General features: G+C 45.4%; 1 protein-coding gene across 5 annotated transcripts in view; it reads left to right on the top strand.

Moving 5' to 3' along the window:
- NRF1 (nuclear respiratory factor 1) overlaps positions 1 to 21888 on the top strand; it is a 547404-nt gene that overhangs the window by 108742 nt on the left and 416774 nt on the right. For all 5 annotated transcript variants that reach the window (XM_078677627.1, XM_078677621.1, XM_078677613.1 and 2 more), the window contains exon 5: positions 17424 to 17564. In XM_078677627.1, the coding sequence (XP_078533753.1) occupies positions 17424 to 17564 (141 nt within the window). The remainder of the gene's footprint in view (positions 1 to 17423; positions 17565 to 21888) is intronic.

The raw sequence follows: 21888 nt of genomic DNA, 5'->3' as shown, positions 1-21888 counted from the left end.
GAGCTGGATTTCTCGGCAGGAGAAAACAGCGTCTCGTTCTCAGCGCGTCAGGAAGGCGGGGCAGCGCGTGTGGGCTTCTCTCTCTGCTGGGCTCCTCAGCACGTCTCGCTGCTCCGATCTCGTCACCACCGCGTGTGTTTGCTTAAGGCAATGTCGGTAATATTTATACCTGTAAGGTGTCGAGATTGACGTAAGGATGGACATGGATACGTCAATAAGGATGTCATACGAACGGGCTTGTTCGCACATTCTTTTGCTGAAGTTCTCGGTGAAATCAAAACAATGGCCGCAGGGATTTTCCCAGGTTGTCATAGGTTTGATTTGTTTTGAGAACTCCGTATGCCTTATCAGGGGCTAGAGGAATAGTGCTTGTCTAATTAGATGGCATGCGTTATTACCTAATCAGATAACACGTTTCTGTGCCGTGGTGTGGCTTAATCAGATAACGGTTTTTTGCACCGTGGGTCGGCTGCTAGTTAAGTATTAACCAGAACAGGGTCAGGAATAGGGGAATCGATACAGAACCTATAGGAATACATCACAAGGGTAATACATAATCTCACAATATTACAGATAAACACATAATATTCACAAAAAGCAAACAAATAGGTCCGACACAAAGAAAAAGCAGGTCGATCAGTTGTTAGAGGTAAAATGAATGCTACGTGCAAGATGAGATGTCCTTGTCCAGGTCCCTGGGTCTCCAATTAGGTCCAACAACATGTGTAACTATGCGAAAGTGGTAGTGTATAGGGACGGTTGTTGCCCCATCCAGCAAACCAATACATAATATTCCACCCATCACAAAGTAGTGTGCACAACCAAATCGCACTATGGGGACATACAGCACATCACGGGGGATCAAATGAAAATGATGATGCATCAAGGGATTTCCAAAGTTTCTTATGGGATGTGCGCCAGGGGGAGAAATGCAACGCAGGGTTGTCAGCTCCCCTTAAAAAGGATAACCATTCTTGCCAGATTTTAAAGGACACTTCCGAGGCGTTCTTCCACTTACATAATACTACTTTACAAGCCAGATGAGCAATAGGTCAAGCAATTGACGGTCATATGCGTTAACTAGGTTCGGATCGAGAACACCTAGTATAACATATATGAATTCCCTTGCAGGTTTAAAACTAAAAATGTGTTCTATGCATTCAAAGATTTTCCCCTAGTATAGTTTCCGAGAGGGACAGTTAAAAAGCATATGAGCCAGATACCAAACAGCTGAGTTCCAGTTCCAGCAGTTAGGGCTATCTCTCAGACGGAGTTTGAAAAGCCTATCCGGTGTCCAGTACGTTCTGTTTAGTAACATGTACTTGGTTTGGGACAGGATTGAGGAGATTTTATTCGAGAAGGCAGTGTTATGAATCATGTCCCAATCAAACGACAAGTCTGTGGAGTTGGGCTCCGATTCCCATTTAAGTTTGTTTTGTTTGTGATTTCCTAAGTCAAGGGAGGAGGAGTTTATATATCTTAGAAACAAAATGACCAGCTTCCATGAAGCGTGGTATTTGAGTCAGAAGCCAGGGGTTATAGGGCTTGAAGGAGCGCTTCGAGAGGAGGACTTTCAGTTTCAGGAAGTCATAAAAGTCTATAGGTGCTAGACTATGTAGAGACTGGAGCACGGTAAAGGATGTGTCCCGTCAAATAGGTCACTTACTAGGTTGATGCCTTTCTCCGACCAAGATTCCCAGTGAAGAGGTTTCCCCTCGATCATAAGGGAGGGATTCCGCCACAAGGCCACCAGGGTAGATTTTTTGATTTTTAAGTTGGATTTGTGGGACTGTTCTAGTCTTAAAGAAGCACGTCTTGTGTTAAGCAGGATGCATTTGGAGTGAGACAGGTGGGAGAGATCCATAGTGAGTAGGGCAGGGAGGGAGGGGAACATTACCGATGAGCGATTTCTCACTGTCCAGCCATAGAGGGGTATAGGCCGAGCTCGCAGTCAGCCAGTGTGCGCCTTGTTTACATAGGGACGCCGTCTGGTAATTTCTTAAGTTGGGGAGACCCAGGCCACCTTTTTCTTTAGATAGATGTAGCTTCGTCATTGATATCCTGGGTTTCTTCCCCAGCCAAAGAAAAGTACCAAAAAGCTTGTCAACCTTGTTTAAAAAGTCTTCCGAAAAGGTCATTGGCAGCATACTTGCTAGGTAATTTACCAGCGGAGTCACCATCATTTTCAGGGTTTCTGCCCTACCCCACCATGAGAGGTATTCAGGAGACGGACGTGAAGTCTGTCTACAAGGACATTTTCCTCTGACCGGTGGAAAGAAGGGTGAGTTGACATTTATGTGGAGCTCATGGTTCTCCATTACTGCTTATCCGCAGAATCACAAAACACTTTGGATTTTTCTTTTTAAAGCAGTCCCTTTTAACATCATTCTCCCCTCCCCTTTTTAGCAATAGTACAAAGATTACTTGACTGATATGTAAATGAGTGATAAAATAACTTTAATGCATGTTCTTAAGAACAAAGTAACCTCAGAAGATGGTGTTAACGACTGCATAAACATGAAAAACTGCTCTGTAACTTCAAGAAAGTCTATTTACCGTCCAGGTGCAGAAGACGGTGCATGCAATGTTTTGTTTAAAAAGATTCTGACCGCTTATTTTCCATATATGCTATTTGTGAACTGACATTTGACTTCTCTTGATTTGTACTGATATTTTTTGGGGGGAGGGGCATTCTGACAGAAGTACAGGGAGGGTAACCATTGACACCTCAAAGAAGATGATTATGTAAAGCAGATATATAATGTTGGTTGTATTGCCATCAGAAGGTGCATTGTCATTTATGGGCACATGGACATCAAAAAGTGAGTTCCTGTCAAATTTTGCTCTGAAAGGGCATAATGCTAGCCAAGGGTATAGGACATTTGAAGCAATGGTAACACTGTTTAGCACTGATGGACATGCCTCATCGACCACTCTTGCCAGGAATATTCCAAAACCCTTCAGAGGCACTTTTTATTTTTTTCATAGATGAGCTACTCACCCCAGTCAAAGTTTAGGGCCAACACACCAGTAGAAGACCATCTCACGAGACACCGATTATTGGAAGCCCAGTGTTTCTTATTTCTGTGCTTCCCACTGCTGAACTTTGCTGCACGGCTTCTGAATGTGTTCATTATAGCCATCAACCAGACCGGTCTGTGCATTCATTTGGAAGAGATTCTGCAACTGGACAGCATTAACCCCTGGACCACTGTTCTCCTACATTCCAAAGGGAGTTATTTGAGTGTCTTTTGAAGAGACCTCAGGAGGCCCAAAACATGAGCCAGACACCTTTTTGCTTGAGCACCCATTGCCAGGTCTTTGTATAGGATAACACCTAGACTCTTTACTTCGGAATTTTTTTGGGAGGGGAAAGGGGGGGGTCTCCATTTAATTTGAGGCAGTTAGAGGCCATCCAGTTGGATACCTTTTCCAGACAGATGTTAAGTCTGTCATAGGTTGCCTTTGTATTTTCTGACAGAGACAATAATCTGGGGATCATTAGCATAGGTCATTGTAAAACCTAAATCGCAAATAATGGAGATCATCCGTACATATACATTGAATAAGGTGGGGCTCAATGAAGTCTTGCATCACTCGGTATTTCAGCTTTTGTGCTTCTGACGAAAAGGGCCCTCACTAACTCATTAACAGAAACAATGTTAACCATCTTCAAGCTGCCTCTAACTCCGAAGCCTTCCAGCTGCTGGCAAAGAATTAGGTGGGGAAACCGTGTTAAAATGTGTGCTCTGAGTAAAACAAAATGAATGCAGCTGTACCACCCTGGTCCAGAGTTTTCCTTAAGTCCTCTGTTGCCAGGATAAGAGCTCTCAGTACTTCAGCCAGATCGCAAACTAGTCTGTGTCTAGTAAAGTAGCTATTGGAGTTCAAGAAGTCAGATAAGGTATAATTAATCAAATTTTCCAAAATGTTGTTGGCTACAGGCAGAAGCGAGATTGGCCTATAATGTTCTGCCTTGTCTGGGTCCAGCTCTGGTGTTTTTTTTTGCATGATTTGTTCAATGTGGTGTTAACAAAGGCAGTGTAACAGTTGTGTATAAACCAGATAGGTCTGTAGACAGAGCACAGATTGGAGTTTCTATCTCCTGGATCAGCGCTGATCTAACAATTTTGGCAAAGATCTCAGAAGGTCCTTCAAGCTTCAGTTTCAAATTACAGGTGTTATTTACCAGGCAATGTAACCATTTCACTTGTGGCAGATGTTAGATGTTAGATGCTGAGAAAGCTTTTGCTGGGTCAAGAGGATACGATTGAAAGGCATATTACCCAATTTCCTGGACAAGGTAAAATAGCTTTACAAAATGCTGACTTCCTAAATGGATTGTGGTGGAGCATATCAGATACCTTCATTCATAGAGGCACTGGACCGCATTGTCCCTTCTCATCCATCTTGTACATGTTTGCTCTAGACCACCCCCACTTCCCGATGGCAGCCTAAAAGCAGTCACAATTTATTAAAAGCTTATATACTATAGCAGGCCAGTCTAAGATTCTTCTTTGTGTGGATGATATCTTTTTCTTTTAAACAAAACCTGATTCTGCTCAAAAAGCCCATTTCTCTTTTGAGGTAGGATATACTGGACTAAAGCACGGTTCTCCCTCTGAGAGAAACAATGAGAGATGGCATGGCCAGTTAACGTTTTAATTGGATACCCTCTACATTGAAATATGTGGTTGTCCTTGTCAACTGAAGGTTAGAAAACATTGTTTTGAAAAACCTTTTACCACTGGTGCCAAGAAAGACGATGATTTTACATGCTGATCCACACATCAGTTGTCCCTATGGGGAAGAGGACTGGCAGTCACAATGGTGATTGTGTTGTGGTACAACTCCTTCTGGGAATGCTGCCCCTACTAGTACCAATCCAGTCTTTACGACTGATCAATGATTGCATAAAACATTTTATTTTAACTAGCTGAAAGCCAAGACATGCCCTCCAGGTTGCATGTAGCCACAGAATCTGTGGCGCTACAGCTACTTTGGATGTTTTCCTATCACTTTTCTCATTAGCCATCACAGCTGGCTTACTTGGTCATGATTGTGTCCTACCGCTGATATGCGCTGTCACGGAGTGATCACATTTGCACAGTAGACCCGATTTTATGTGGTTTATTCTACAGATAACCGGTGCATGATCTAGTGCGCTTTCCCACAGTTTGAGCCATGAGAGATTCCTGTGTTCTGGCCCACAAAAGTCTCAAAGTGCACAGATACATTTAATGGATGAGCTCCAACCTGTTTTAATGCCTTCATTTGATCCCCATGCCTCCCTCAGTTTATTAACATTCACAGATGAGATCATCACAAGGGTTGTGTATGTTTTGAGATACTTTCAGGGAGAGGGGATATCACCAGTTTTGCTTCCATTAGACTAAACTCTGGTACCTCTTTAAAGTTATATATGTAAGGTGTCAAAGCTTGTCTGAGTTGGAAGTATCTGTAGAATTCTGTAACAAGCCACATTTTTCCGTAATTTCTAAAAATACCTTCAGTTGTCCACCCCTGGTCAGATTAGAAATTCCGAGTCAGTCCTAACCCACAAAGACCTATAATGCAGCCACTTCTGACAGAAAAGTACCCACCGCGGGGTCTGTTACGTTGGCCGACTCGCCCAACCAGTGTGCTTGTTTGAGGATTTCTAAGGTTCACAGGCATTTCATGCGGTCAGTGGTATTTCTGGGTAGTCTCCTCCACATATAGAAGGTGAATAAGGGATTTCTCCCCCAGGCCCTACAACTCCCCAACATATGCAGGTTCTACAGTGGATTCTATATTATCAGAATGGATCTAATTATTCACTGCTTTCAAGTGGGTGGCCCAATAATATGACACCAGATCTCCCATTGCTAAGCCCCCATCATATGTTAATTGCCAGTATTTTGCAAAACAGACCCGGGGATAACCCTTATTCCATAAAAAGGTTCTCAGCACTTATATCTGGGTCTGAAGAAATCCTCGAGGTAGAGTAAGGGGATAATTTTGTATAGGATACAAGATCTTGGAGAGAATTATCATTTTTTATAAGGCAGTTCTCCCCATCGTTGAAAATGGCAGCAACATTTAAGTCTGTGTATTTTTACGCATTCCATCAAGTTAGGGAATTAATTATGTTTTCAGAGTGGGCAGTCTCCACTCCTCTCATGAGGTGAATCCCTAGTTATGTAATGCTGTGGGTGTTAACCTGAACCCTTCTTTCCTCTCCTCTACCCGGGGTTCTCCGTCATCCTTATGAGATAGTGGATGTAGGATTGTTTTACTAGAGTTAGCCCCAGGCCAGAGTAGAGACTGAAGTAGTCTAATATTTGTATTACTGCTGTGCCAGATATTGTTGGGTTAACCAGATGTATAAGAAGATCTGCATAAAGCCATATCTTATCTTCTAGGTTTTTTAAATATCTAAAGCCAAGAACCTGGTCTTATTGCAATAGCAAACAATAAAGGGAAGAGGGTACATCCATGTTGCACCCTAACTAACTCAGTTGGGTCTGAAATTGAGTTTCCTACCATTACTCTGGGTGTTTGTCCTGTGTGAAGTGATCAAGTATAAGTGATGAAATGAGGACTGAGACCTAAATGCTTCTATAGTTCAAAAAGGTGTTCCCAAGATATGTTGTCAAAGACTTCTCTAGATGTACAATGAGCAAAGCAGCTGGTTCATTGAACTGATGGCTCATTGCCAATGCGTTAAAGGCTGGTCGAATGTGAAGTCTGGTCGCTCTTTGTGGCATAAACTGGCTCTTTGTGACGTAAACCTGCTGTGCCCAGGGTAAATTGAATTCCTATTGCTTCAGACGATCTCCACGCCAGTATTTTGTCCACTCTTTAACTTCTGGTGGCTTAAGAGATTGGATGATATAAACTCAGATTTTCTGGTGGCTGACCTTGATTGAGGATATTCAGAATGTGCTCCTCTCAGATTTTCAAAGGAAGGCTCCCTTGGCCCACTAAAACACATCTAAAAGTGGTGTGACAGCAGGATACCATGGCATTTGAAGAATTGACTGGGTCCCAGGAAATTACTATTTGTCAGTCAGCTGATTCATAATTTCTGAGATTTCTTCCATATCGATGGGGTTTTAGTCTGGTCATACCCATGTCAGAAAGTCCAGGGATTGCTATAGATGACAGATAGCCCCGTGGGTTTGGATTAGTCTACCGGTATAGTGCCTTATAATGCTGTGTGATTATGGTAGCTGTTTCATCAGAATCTTCCTGGTAACCACCCCCGTGTCTTGGATTTCATGTATATTTCTTGGCCCCACTTCCCTGCTTGCAAGCCAGTGTGTCAGATTGCCGGTTTTGTCTCTTTAGTCGTAGTCTACTGTGGGCAGCTAACCATGTCTTTTGGGCCATATTCTGTCTGACCTATTTATTATGGTTTTGTTTGCTTAAATTGTTGGTTTTTTTACATTGGATTGATATTCATTTTACTCCTAGAGGACATATTCCTCTGGTTTATTAAATGAGCCTAGTTTTCTTTTTAGTGATGTGAAATAGAACTGATGGCTCCTGCCCTGATTACCGCCTTATAGGGTTTTCATAATGTTATAGGTGAGTCCACAGTTCTCAATTTCTGTGATGATGTTCTTTCTTTCAGGTTTCATTACCTGCTGATGGCTACTGTTCTCCATCGATTTTGTTTTCATATCAAATCTAAAGTGTCAAAAAATTATATCACCAGGATTCAATCCCCTGGTTTGCATACTGAGTATTTCCCTCAGGGAACATGTGAAAACACAGCAATCCCAGTCATACTTGTGCAAATTCTGGAGCACATCACCAAAGACCATACAAATCTTGTTAATTTTGAAAGTATGTATTGAACATAAAGGGGACTGCGTTGTTTATAGGTCCAGCATACATGCCCCTAGGGTATATGTATTAGAACAAGGGTAAGCAGTTCTGTGGGAATGTAGAGAAGAGAAAAGTAGAGGACTGGTCGGTGTAAATTAATGCCCAAAACGGGGAGAGGGTGTCTCCTGCTTTAGGAAGTAGGGCCCTCACTCGGCTGGGTGTCATACTTCATCATAGGGCATGCTCCTCGTCAGGCCAGTGCTGCAATGCCTGACGGGCACGCTATGAGGGGCTCTTTGTCAGGGATCTTTTATTCCCAAAGCTGTGCGGTGCGAGTATAGGGCCTTGTGTTGTAGATGAGTGTTAAGGGTGTGAGTGAGACATGAGGGGGATTATAAAATAGGACACATTGATACTCAGAATACATTTTTATCAGCGAGTCCACTTGTCCCAGTTAAAATTTAGAATGGCAACTCACTGATGTAATGTTCAGCGGTGGCTACAATATAAAGGTTAATATCTTTCTTGCATTGGTTGTCAAAAGATCACTTGGCAATTCTTCAAGACCATGGGTAAAATAACTATCTACACAGTGGTTTGTTTCCTAATTAGTATCCAGGGTAAACCAAGCAGCACACACGCAACCTAATAGTGAGGTACCTTGTAGTAATACCGACCCATCTGGGGTGGCTCACCAGCTGCATCGATTGCTGGTAGAGAGAACGCTAAGGAATCTTAGTCAGTTGAGCAGCGGCTAGGTAAGGCAAGAAACTTGTTGGCCTTTATATTGTAACTACCACTGAATATTACATCAGTGAGTTGCTATTCTAAATGTTAACTGGGACAAGTGGACTCGCTGATTAAAATTAATTTTGAGTACCACTGTATCCTATTTTATAATCCCCCTCACTTCTCACTCACACCCTTTACACTCCTCTACACACGAGGCCCTATACTTGCACCGCACCTTACGGCTTTGGAGCCCAACTTTTGCAGGCCAATCGAATTGCTTAGCTGACTTTCAAGTAATACTATCAGCAGCTTCTTGGTTTCGCGACTGGAGCATTGCTTTGCCCCACCTAATTGGACCCTAATTGATGTCCTACATTGTTCATCAGCAAGCCCCATCCTTTGGGACCTTGCCATATCGCTACTCTGGGCTTCGTGTAAGTGGCCTTCCTATGGTTGTACTAGGGCTCCTCTTCACACCGATCTACTCTGAGCCTAGTCACACTGTATTTTTGTCTGCAGTGTCCTTTTTGCAAATAAATTCTAACACCTTCCCTTTCTGGGCACAGCTTTTAACAATGTTCTTACACTGCCCTGTCGATCCTTCTTAGTCCACCATGGAACGATCACATATATAGAAATGTATGTACCCTTTTATCCCCAGCACTGCAATATAAATAAGTGTAACCTGGTCCTGATGATTGCCTAATACTTCTACAGGCCAAAACGCCGTTGACTTCCACAGTGGAACTCCTGGCGCCTCCTTCAAGGGTACCCTACTTGATTATTTTCTGTACTCTAGATAATTAACTACTAGGGTGTTCTAAATATGTAAAGAATTCTAAACCACTACTGTTTCTTGTTGCATCCATCACTATCGCTGTACATACCACCTCACGTGTCATTTGCGCCATCACTATCCTTCACAAGCACTTGTGCACAGCATCTTATAGGTGACATTCCATTCAATGTAATGCAGTGCCATCTTCCCATGTGCTTATACATATGAAGTTTAATATGTCAAACATGTTTATTTACTAAAATGCAATTTATTTCACACAAAAAAGTCTCCCTGATTTTCTCCCATTTTGATTGAACTCTCCGCAATTAATTGTGCTACATGAATTTGACCTTAAAATAATACCCTTTCTAAGACCTTGTTCTATGATGAAGCACGACACCCAGCCGGGAATGTGAGGGCCCTAGTTTCTAAAGCGGGAGACACCCTCTCCCCCTTTTGGACATTAACTTACACCGACCAGTCCTCTACGTTTCTTATCTACATTTTGAAGGAACTGCATGCTCTTAATAACTTTAAAAGTACCCATGGTTTATGGTCGGGCACAAAATGTATAGTTTTTTTTTACCAAATAGTGGTCTGCCCAACTCTCTCTGAGTGCCTTTTGGTTGGTGGGATTTGTCAGGAATGGTAAACCTGTTGATGTGATTTGTATGGCAGATGTCACTCAGTCAAATTGATTCACACCTGTCTAAAATAAATTAGATTCCTGCTCTTCGTATTTGGAAGTACGCTTTGATTTTTTTCGAAAGTGATACCAAAGGGGATGATGGACGGAGTGCTTGAGCAAATAAATCAAACCCTCACCCCCAGTCAACTGATCTGGGTTTATTCCATCATTCTTTAGCTCACTCCACCACCCCAGTTCAGACATGGCCATATGCAAATCAGTCTGACTCTGTGCCTCATGGGAACAGTTCAGCCCAAACTGCCAAGCCATGTCTTCCCTGGGCCGGAAACAAGCATCCTGGGACCGGTTTCGGATTCATAATCCTAATCAGCCAGGCTATCTTGAATCCAGTGGTAGAGTGAGCAAGGGACCCACGTCTGGGCATACCCTGCCAACTGAGGGCAAACAAAGCGTACAAATCATTGTACAAGTGTGTAGGAAAAAAACATCCCCATTCTTTTTGTTTTTTGCTGCCATTTTGAAATCCCTGATGTCTAGTGGGCTATTCCCTCTATCCAGCAAACATGATGGACGGAATGCTGAAACTTTTCAGACACTGACCCCCAGTAACAGATCTGGATTTAATCCATCATCGTTCTTCTGCTCACTAAGCCTCCAGTTTGGACCTAGCCTTATGCAAATCAGTCTTGATCCTGTTCCTCATGGGAACAGTCCAGCTCGAACTGCCAGGCCAGGTCCTCCCTCTACCTGCCCGGTAGTGGGCTATTCCCTTTGTGCTCGCGGATGAAGGCTTCTTCAGGGGGCATGAAGATGGTATTTTCTCCATATTTCGGGAAGAGGAAATGGTCGGTAGAGGCAGAAAGGCTGTATGTGTCCGTTGCAGGACTGTCATGCCCACATGAGCTGGAGAAGGAGGGACTCAAGCTCCAAACCCAGGAGGGTGAGATGGGGGAGGGGGTTGGGGGCATGAGGCGCGCACAATGTCAGCCCACAACAGCTGCTGCCCAGGTGCCAGATGCTGAGATGTGACCTCCACGTCAATAGTGCCTAGTAGGCTGTGCCCGCGATTGACTTGGAGTTCAAGGGGTTAAACCGCAAAAAAGAAACCTGGCTTTTGCTTCTTCTGATCTTTTACTAAATGGACCATGATCAGAGAAAAGGATGTTTAGGATATGTTCATTTTTAGGTCGAGCGACCTATCTCAATGCGCATGCGCATTGAGCGGGAGCTCGATATAAAGGGGCTTAAACAGAGGTTTAACTAGCTGGCGATTTGGTGCTGTGCCCGTGCGCTTTTAGTTCAATGCGCAAGCGCATTGACCTAAAATGCGCGTGCACAGCATCAAATAGTCAGCCATCTGTTGCCCAGCTTGGTGCCGCTCCACCCCCTGCGGCATCAAAGGCTTTCACGGCCGGACGGCCGTGCTTTCAGTTTGCCGCTCCACCCCCTGCGGCATCAAAGGCTTTCACGGCCGGCCGGCCGTGCTTTCAGTTTCAGGAGCCTGCATTGTTTCCGTGACTCGCATTTCTCCCAGCGCTGCCTTGTTATTGCCTTACAATGTTCAGATCTCTTCCAGGCTCCATTAAATATGTGCACAAGACATGTCTTTGAGGTGCTGAGAATGTCAGATATCCGCAGATGCCACTACACTGCACTGAGGGGAGCTCTGTACATATAATGTATGTTTATACATATCTTCACATTCTCCGAAACCTCACTGCGCATCAAACCTCTTTCAAGCATCCCAGCATCAAGTCATACACATCACTGTGTTAAGCTCCGGAAATAACCTTTAACATATGTATTGAGTTGGATTCATTTTGCATAAAATAAACTGTGCACTACATAAAAAACGTTTTACATCGTAATTGTATTTATTCTTTTATTTTTGTTATCTTTTTGTCGAAGGCTCCCGCATCACGCACCTCGGTCTGCATTCTTAAGATTTGCTCCTCGGGTCTCCCCTGTGCTTAGCCCTAATGATCAACATAGAAAGCGCTTCCACAGGGATCCCTCGCATCCCGCCAGGCGCTGCAGCTACTTAGACATCCCCCAACTACGTTCACATCTGAGCCCAACTGCGCCCTCTGTCTGCAGTTTCATGTCAGGTGTTTCATTCAACACGCAACGCGTTGAGACTGCAGGGCATCACTCAAGTCCTCCTGGAGCAGAATAAGGAAAGCAACTCCAGCAATCCCCCCCCCGCCCCTCCCCCAAGTAGTTTGTTTTTATTACGCTTTCTTTCGTTCTCTCCTTCCTCTTTGTCCCTTCCTCGGCCTTCCATTCATACTTCTCTCCATTCTTCATCCCTTCTTCTATTCCTCTTCCTCTTTTACCCCCTTCATCCACCCCCTTAGTTATTACTCTCCTCTTTCATTCTTTCGTTCTTCCCTTCGCTGTTTCCTTTCTTTATCTCATCCATTCTTTCTTTCCTCCTCGCTGTCATCTTCCTCCCTTCGCATACTTTCTTCCACTCCTCCCTTTCCACTTCCTTCATTCTTCCCACTCACTCTCTCCTTGCCTCTTCTTTCTTCCTCATCATTCTTTTTTAGGTCTCGCTGAACCAACCCTCTCACCCTGACACACCCTCACCCTCCCTCACACATCCACCACCACATCCACCACATCCACCACCACCACATCCACCACATGCACCACCACCGCATCCACCACCACACCCACCACCACATCCACCACACCCGCATCCACCACCACCGCATCCACCACATCCACCACCACCACATCCACCACCACCACCACCACATCCACCACCACCACATCCACCACCACCACATCCACCACCACCACATCCACCACCACCACCGCATCCACCACCACCACCGCATCCACCACCACCACCGCATCCACCACCACCACCGCATCCACCACCACCACCGCATCCACCACCACCACCGCATCCACCACCACCACCGCATCCACCACCACCACCACCACATCCACATCCACCACCACCACATCCACATCCACCACCACCACATCCACATCCACCACCACCACATCCACATCCACCACCACCACATCCACATCCACCACCACCACATCCACATCCACCACCACCACATCCACCACCACCATCACTTCCACCACCATCACTTCCACCACCATCACTTCCACCACCATCACTTCCACCACCATCACTTCCACCACCATCACTTCCACCACCATCACTTCCACCACCATCACTTCCACCACCACCCCCACATCCACCCCCACCCCCACATCCACCCCCACATCCACATCCACCCCCACATCCACCCCCACCTCCACCACCACCATATCCCCCAGATCCACCACCACCACATCTATGTGTGTGTGTGGCTGTGTGTGTGTGTGTAGGTGCAAATGCAATGTTCTTGGATTTTCGTCACAATAAAATACACTGAACATAATCTTCACAAAAGTTATTTACAAACGTTTAAGCTATTGCCATTATAAATTACAATAAATTTTATTTAAGTATTAATTATTTACAAAATTAAAAGCCATTGTTATTTGCAATATCAATACATCTAAGTCACGTAAATACAACACACATTGCATTACAAATGCTATAGGTGTCACATTTGCGAAAGTTAAACTATTGACATTGTAACTGACAAAGCTATTACTTTTGCTATTTTCAAAACCAACACATAAATAAAAAAAGTGTCATGTACAATACCAATTGCTCAAACTTTCCTAATGCGAGACCTATTGCATTTCCAATGCTTGTTTGCGTGGGCTAGGGAATTATAGGAAAGAATGTCTGCATATTTCTTTCTGAGTTAAGACGTTATTTTAATAAGTCTCACACATTTAACAGATTCAGATATCTTTTTCCAACAAACATCTGCGCGTTCATGTTTTATTTTGCAGTACACTTTCCTAATTTCTGCAAACATCCTATCTCTTTAACATGAAAGAAGAAAACACTAAAGATTTAAGCAGTTTGGGGAAAGGATGATGGTGTGGCCATATAAGGAATTGAGTACTCTGCTGTGCATTATGAGGATATTGCAAGTCACCTCGTAGTTCCTTGACTTTCCAAAGGAACTGTGCCTTAGGCGTTCTTCCTCTTTATTTTGACAGAACAGACTTCACTGACCTTATAATATACGGCGGGGGTACTCTTCCATATATATTCACTCGCTCAAGCAAATAACGAATAATACTCTCATCCGTGATTCTTGCCTTCTCCCCGAGTACACTCAACAATCCCATTGGGCCTCTTGGTCTGAAATTTGGCTTGTCGAATTGAAAACAGTAAATCACTAACATTTTGCTTGCCACCTCACGCACCTACATAGATTTTTTTTAATGTATTAATTGTCCCGAAAGCCATTTGTTCTCGGAAGGTTAAGCATGACGGCATTTAGAAAACCAACATGAATATCCCCAAAACTTTTTGCCATGGAATTTATCACTAGCTCACCCAAAACAATATATCGAAACATTGGTGCTTAAAATTTTTCGAAGGCATTCAAGGCTGGGTGTAATTTAATGCCCGGTGAGCCCGACCAGAGGGTCAATAGGCAGGAGTTGATATGTGGAATCTTCGCGTTTGCAATTTTGTATGGCTTTGAAAGTGAATCTACTCCTTACCACCAGGTGGTGATATTTCAGCTAATTGGTGATGAGAGAAAGCCTAAGAGATTTGTTTACTGGGTTTTGGGTAATCGTCGGTATTTTGGGTTTATGCATCGGGATGTATGCTTTTGATTTTCAGTTTATTTTGATCCAGTCAATGACACATTTGTCGTGTCAAGATTGATCTTCTATTCTTAGTGTGAAGTATGATTCAAATCTTGCGGACTACACCCCAGTGTGGATGACTGTGGAAAAATCCCTCCTCCAAGGCCTTGACCCCCGCTACCCTTCTCACCATTAAAATTAGCTCCAACCTAGGCTCATGCCCCATCTTTAAAAACACCAAAACGGCCTTACTCCAAGTGAGCAAACACCTACCACACCAGTTCCGGAAATCAAGATGGGAATCGCTCTGGCAAAACAATACCTTAAAAAAAAACAGGGGAAACCACTGCACTTCATGGATAGCCAAAGGGATACACTTTCCACACCAACTCTAAGAGGGCTGTCCCCGCTCCTCTTTAGTGCACTACAAAATAGATATCGGCTCCAACGCGTGGAATTCTATAACTTTCTACACATCAAAGTGGCACTCACAAAGGCAGACCTAAGTGATCTCACCCCCTCCCTCCCCGACTTTCTCAGTACGCTCAACAGACTTGGCCATCAAGTTTCGAGAATCTACAAATTAATCCGCCCCCAAAATTCCACCTTGACTGACTCCCTAAGAGTGTTCTGGGAATCCTATTCGTCCACACCAACTTCAGAAATAGAGTGGGCCAGAACTTGGGAATCCACCACACGTCACAAAATCAGCCCCACTTTGTCCCAAACTAAGTTCTGGCTTCTTCACAAAGCCTTCTGGACGCCTAAGAGGTTATTCCTACACAACATTAGGGAAGACGACACCTGCTGGAATTGCAAAGAAGGAAGTGGGGATCTCGAACAACTAATACTTAAATGCCCATGTGTCACCACCTACTGGGACAGAATCTTTGATTTCGTCACCAAAGTCTTACAAGTCTCGCTTCCGAGAGAATTTTCAACCCTCGTGTTGGGATTTACCAAAGCCTTCACACTCAATGATGACGACAAAGCCCTTCTTGACCTTTTACTGACGGCGGCGGTTAAGATCATTTTAAACAATTGGAAGGACACTACATAAGCCTCCTTTCCCCACTGGCTCAATTGGGTCTCAAATCTCAGAGGAGCCGATAATTTAGCCCTTGCCTCTACCCCTTGGCGCCCCCACATAGGAAACTCTGGACCTCCCTGGATGAATACTTTGACTTACACAAACCACCATGATCACCTGGTGAACTTACGTTATTATGGCAAGGTTGCTTACGTTCATATATATCCTGTAGACCTGCTTGCTGACTTACCTTCATATCAGTGTATTGTTGCAACGCTAATGTATCTTCTCTCTTTGTATGATTTCTTATATGTAATTTATGTAATTTATGTTTGTTTAATTATGTGCACTTTCACCAGTTTCTTTGAGCTCGCCTCTATCATGTACTCCTTATTTCCTTCATGTAATATTTACTTTGTACTTACGATTGTTTTACATGCTGATCATCTCTTGAACTCCCAATAAAAATTTGTGAACTCAAAAAAAAAAAAAAAAAAAATCTTGCGGATAATGTCTTTTTTTATTTTCGATAGATTCAAGAGATTTCCGAGGAATTCGGTTTGCTTGGTAAAATAGACAGTTTTGTAACTTTGTTACGTGGATCCACTACTTTGTTATAGAAACACCCTTAACGTAATTCGTTCTGCAGGTCTTTTATTATTTTGTTTGATCTTTGCATTCTTCAGTCCTATAAGTGGAGAATAGCCATCGGCATACGTATTCTGTTTATGGTCGTTTAGGGCCCTATCATGGAGAGCAGCGCTGTCTCAGTGGAGAGCCGAGCGCCAATTTTGGGTTTAAGGTGGCTTATATATATATATTTTTTTTATTGCAGTAAATGCAGAAAGCACAATTCTGAAACGATGAGTGCATATTGCCTTGCTGATAACGACTTGCTGTTTCTGAAGTTAATGTATTAATATGAAATTCCACAGTATATACATGAACCGTAGACACCATATCTCAAATACCAAACCGAAAACATACACTCAGCGCGGAATCTTATGCAGCTCTTGGAGATAGGTCCCATGGCTGTCGACATCTGGCTGTTAGCTGCCATTTAAATTACCCTGAAATAGGGCTGGCTGTCAAAATTGGAGCAGTGGAGTCTGTGAGGGAGCTTAGTACTCCTTCCCTGAGGGAGTTTACCAATTCTGAAGAAGTTGGGTCTAGTCTGAAGTGCTTTGCCCTTGTTCTAAAACTGATGTGTAATGGAACTCTCATTCAGATAGTAGCCCAGCTATCATCAAGAAGTAATATATACCAGGATGCGTCATTATTACAAGCTGTAGCAGCATAATTGAATCGATATCGGGTCATCCTCAACGCACCTGCTCTTGTTTGCGTACATTTGTCTCTTTATCTTAATCACTTGTCTCTTCATCTTAATTTTGTTCCCCACCTGGGATGTGTTCATTGACTAGAAGGACCCATAGCCTCTGTACTATTTATCCGATTAAAAAATGAAGTGTACTTTGTTTCTTTAGCCTTATCCTACCTTCCTCATTTGGATGCTAAATGATATTGCTCAAAGTTTCATCACCTTTTCATTGGTTGTCCGTTGAAGGGTGGAAATAGAAAGCAGCAGCTTATTTCCATCTTCCAGCTGTGACATTGTTTGCTCGTTCTTCCTCCTAAATTCCCTAGAGTCTGTTTCGGTTACCTAGCACTCGCCATCTCTTACTGCAGCTCACCTTGTTTATGTTGGCTTACCCTTCTCTCCACAGGTGCGTAAATACAAGAGCATGATCCTGGAAGATCTGGAGTCTGCCTTAGCTGAACATGCCCCTGCACCACAAGAGATGAACCCAGAGCTGCCACCACTAAATATTGATGGCATTCCGGTGTCTGTGGACAAGATGACCCAGGTAAGCTATATCGGGAAGAGCGGTCAGAATTACTTTCAATATAAAGGACCTTAAAAAAAAAAAGCGCAATCACAATACATGTGGACACTAAAATGACACCATTGTGCACTTGACTGCTTCCTTCTAGTCACCACTGTGCTGGGAAGTCCAGGATTTGTTTCACTTGTTCTTTGTCGGGATTGCCGTTCATTTCATAGTTCATATGAAGTACACTCCAGCAGTGTATGTATGATACCCAGCCGCGGCTCGTGCATCAGCCCCACCGTTCTTACCTGCACGGGCCAAGGCTGATGAGGCCCGTACTGTCATTTTGCCATATCGTGAAGAGGACACTTCATCACAAAGTAAAAGCAACACGATTGAAAATGTCACAATCCGTTACTTCAAAAGTATTTCAAAGCAATGTCAATCATCAATATATTTCATAGTACGCTTTATTCACCATAATATCATCAAGTTCAAAACTTAGACACTTGAGGGGCGGGAGCGATGAGTCCTGACCAAAATTCCTCCCTTTCAGACATCTGCGACTTGTAGCAGTCAGTGTCTGTGAACCCAGGATTTACGCATTCCAAGAATAGGAATGTCTATCAGGATAAAGCACTAGCTAAAACAGGGGTTACGCAGCTTGTGTTTACCCATTGTCTGTACACGTATCACCCATCATCCTTATGCATTCATCCTCCTCAAATGTCCATGGTTCTACTCGGATGTCCAATTTTTCTAACCTGATGTATCCGAGATCATCCCCAGTAATTGCTCTGATGGAAAAGCCTTATTAATTGTGCATCATAGTCTAACGGTATTAGTGGAGGCTTAACATGCCTTTCCTACCACAATGCAGTAGTAAATGGCATGAATTATCTGATGAATATTACTTTTTCAGGGCAACAGAGGGTTGATTTCTGTGGGTCTTGTTTACTTAATCCCCAGTCAGGGGCCAGGCTTTACTTCTGGCACCGATTCTGTTTTTTGTTAGGGAAGTGCCAAGGAAAGTCATCCCCTTCATGAGGTGCCAAGCCTGTACACTCTTCACTCTTGGTTGACTGCTTTATTACATTTTATACTTTCTTTTGCCCACAAGGACATCCAGACTTCAGTTAAATGCCAGCGCTGTATGAGTAAAATACCATATTGTCTGACATTGTGTTTTATCATATAAACTGTAATGACATCTGAGTAAAATGTGGGCTGCACAAAACTGCGTGTTCTCCAGTACTGAATCTTTCATCGATTTATATGCGTACATTTTCTACGTCATCTAGGTGTGAGCCCCCACAATAATTATAGTGAGCAGTTCAAAGGAAAAGCATAGATCAACAAAGCTCAGAACAGTGGTATTGCAAACAAGTCCTCATCATTTGAGAAGCACCAAACGCCAGCTAATTAGAATGCAGCTCAGGAAGCACACTTTACCTTAACACCTTGGGTGCTAAGGGCGTAAGGGTTATGTCCTCATACGTGGTTCTCGCATGCTGAGGACGTAATAGTTAGGTGCTGGCACCCACCCACAGGGGAAGTGCTGGCGCTCCCCCTGTGGGGATCCCATCTACAAGCCCCAACTGGGGTTCGCGCAAAAGCACTTCCGCTGCCATTTCCTCCCCCTCCGATCTGATTACGTTGGCGCACACAGCACATGCTGATGTCCTCAAAATATGCAGAGACTCGCTGGAAGCTGTTTGCTTCCAGCACTATTAGAGAAGAATTGAGTTTCTTTTCTGGGGGAGGGTTCAGGGTGTGCTCCCCTTTTACTTGGCCAAATATTTTGGCCATTTTTGCACCCCTTTGGGGCAAATCACCCAGCATTCCCTCAGGTCTCCCGATTAAAATGCTACCTCATATGTGTGGGTGGGCCAAGTTCAATGACTGGGAAGAACCCAAAACATATTGTGGAGGTTTTGGTGGCTTCGACGGCTGCAAGATGGCAGCACCTTGAGTGCGCTGCGCCTAATCCGACATCTGGGGGGGCGGAGTGGCTTTAGACTGGCCTTGGAGCAGTGACCCTGCCCCTGCTTCCCTGGGGTGCCCACAAAACCCGAAGAAGCTGGCTGACGGCTGCGTACAGGGAGGAGATTGTACAGACCTGCGAGTGATGTCCACAACCTGAACATCATCTCCTACGCCGACGACACCCAGCTGATCCTCTCCCTGACCAACGACCCCGCCAGAGCCAACCTTCACGAAGGAATGAAAGAGGTAGCCGAGTGGATGTCGACCAGCCGCCTGAAGCTGAACTCGGACAAGACTGAAGTCCTCATCCTGGGATCCTCGCCCTCCGCCTGGGACGACTCCTGGTGGCCCCCCGCCCTGGGAACCGCACCCAAACCGACAGACCACGCACGCAACCTGGACTTCATCCTGGACTCCTCCCTCTCCATGACCAGGCAAGTCAACGCCGTCTCCTCGTCGTGCTTCAACATCCTGCGCATGCTACGGAAGATCTTCCGGTGGATCCCCACCGAGACCAGGAAGACTGTCACCCAGGCACTCGTCACCAGCCGACTGGACTACGGCAACGCCCTCTACGCCGGAACCACCGCCAAGCTCCAGAAGAGACTCCAACGGATCCAGAACGCCTCAGCCAGACTCATCCTCGACGTCCCACGACACAGCCACATCTCCGGACACCTAAGAGACCTGCACTGGCTCCCGGTCAACAAGAGAATCACCTTCCGTCTCCTCACCCACGCACACAAAGCCCTCCACGATCAAGGCCCGAGCTACCTCAACACCCGCATCAACTTCTACGATCCCAAACGACACCTCCGATCAGCCAGTCACGCCCTCGCCGCCGTCCCCCGCATCCGAAGAACGACAACAGGAGGAAGGTCCTTCTCCTACCTGGCCGCCAAGACCTGGAACTCCCTCCCGACCGACCTGCGCCTGACCCAAGACCACCTCGCCTTCAGGAAGAAGCTCAAGACCTGGCTGTTCGGGCAGTAGCAGCACCCCCCTCCCCCTAGCGCCTTGAGACCCTCCGGGTAAGTAGAGCGCTCTATAAATGTCTATGATTGATTGATTGATGTCGGCCTGCGTGCTTCTGGTGCGGGACGACTAGGGGAGCCAGAGACGGCAGAGATCCGTAAGCAGCCTCCCCTCTGTGCACTTCACATTAACATCGAGGTCCAAGCCGGCTGTGAAAACCTGTGGACCCAGAAAAGCGGATCTGGGTGCCGTGAATTAGCGGAATAGGGACTGCACACAAAGATGACCAACCCGCGGCCCGAAAGGTGGGACCGTGCCGAGACCCACAGTGGGGAGACTGCACAGACTCGTTGGAGGAGTGCCTGTTGGCCATCGCTGTGGTGAGTGAAGCAGACTGTCAGCAGATGGCGCTTGGCTGCCGCATTGAGGAGGAGGAGGAGGAGGAGCTAAGAATCCGGTAAACTGTGAGTGCTAGGGCTGCCGTGTGACAAGAACTGCCGCTGCCGAGTTCGAGCCGCGCTGGAGACTGGGTGCTCAGTGGGGGGTGAGCTGAGGGGCTGTGCGGAGTACTGAGGGTAACCCCCAATTGAGGATCCGGGAGTGGTGTCCCTTCAAACCCCCCCCCCCCCCCCCCCCCCCCCCCCCCTTCATGTCCCCACTGCAGCGGGCTGCACGCTGAGTTGCTGTCCAGTGTCAGCAGTCAAGACACTGTAATAAACACAGTGTACATATTGGACACACGCGCCAGGTACGGCAGTGGCGACAGCAACCGGTTGGTGCGCCCTGCTGCTTTACACAACCACGTCATTGAATAGCTGTCACCCCAATGAATCAATAGAATGATAATTGATTTGGGTAAGGCCCCCTGCCTGTGTGTGAATTGAGGGGCCGCACCCGATCCACTTGAACCCCTCCTCTCAGCCTTGGTGGATCGAGAGAGGCGGAGACGCACACCTGGCCCCCCTTGCAGGCCTAAATTGGTGACCTAGTGCCCAGATGCCAACAACACCCTAGCGGCTGCCACTGCGCTTGTTCTGCGCAGAAGGGAGGGCAGTGAAGCCCACAGAGACTTGCCCAGGCACCTGGGACTATACTCTGAGCGGGTGTACTGCTCCCAATCTCGTTGCTGGGGCCCCCGTGTCTCGCCACTCTGTACATCACCTGTCATAATGGGCAAATCAGACGCCAAACAAACAAAGCTTTCATTCTAGGGCAGGCGATGTGCCTGACAGGGTGAGCTGACCCAAGAGGCTGAGGATCAGGTCACACAGACTGAGGTCTGGAGGTCAAAACCAAGCTGGGCCATCTTGCGACCCACCTGGACCAAGTAAAGCAGCACATTGACACGCATGTAGCCCGAATAAACCAAATGGAGTACAGGGTGTCGGATGCAGACTGA

This window comes from Lissotriton helveticus, chromosome 1_1, assembly GCF_964261635.1.
Source record: "Lissotriton helveticus chromosome 1_1, aLisHel1.1, whole genome shotgun sequence".
NCBI lineage: Eukaryota > Metazoa > Chordata > Amphibia > Caudata > Salamandridae > Lissotriton > Lissotriton helveticus.
The sequence above is the reverse complement of the archived record's forward strand: the minus strand, read 5'-3'. Positions and strand labels throughout refer to the sequence as shown.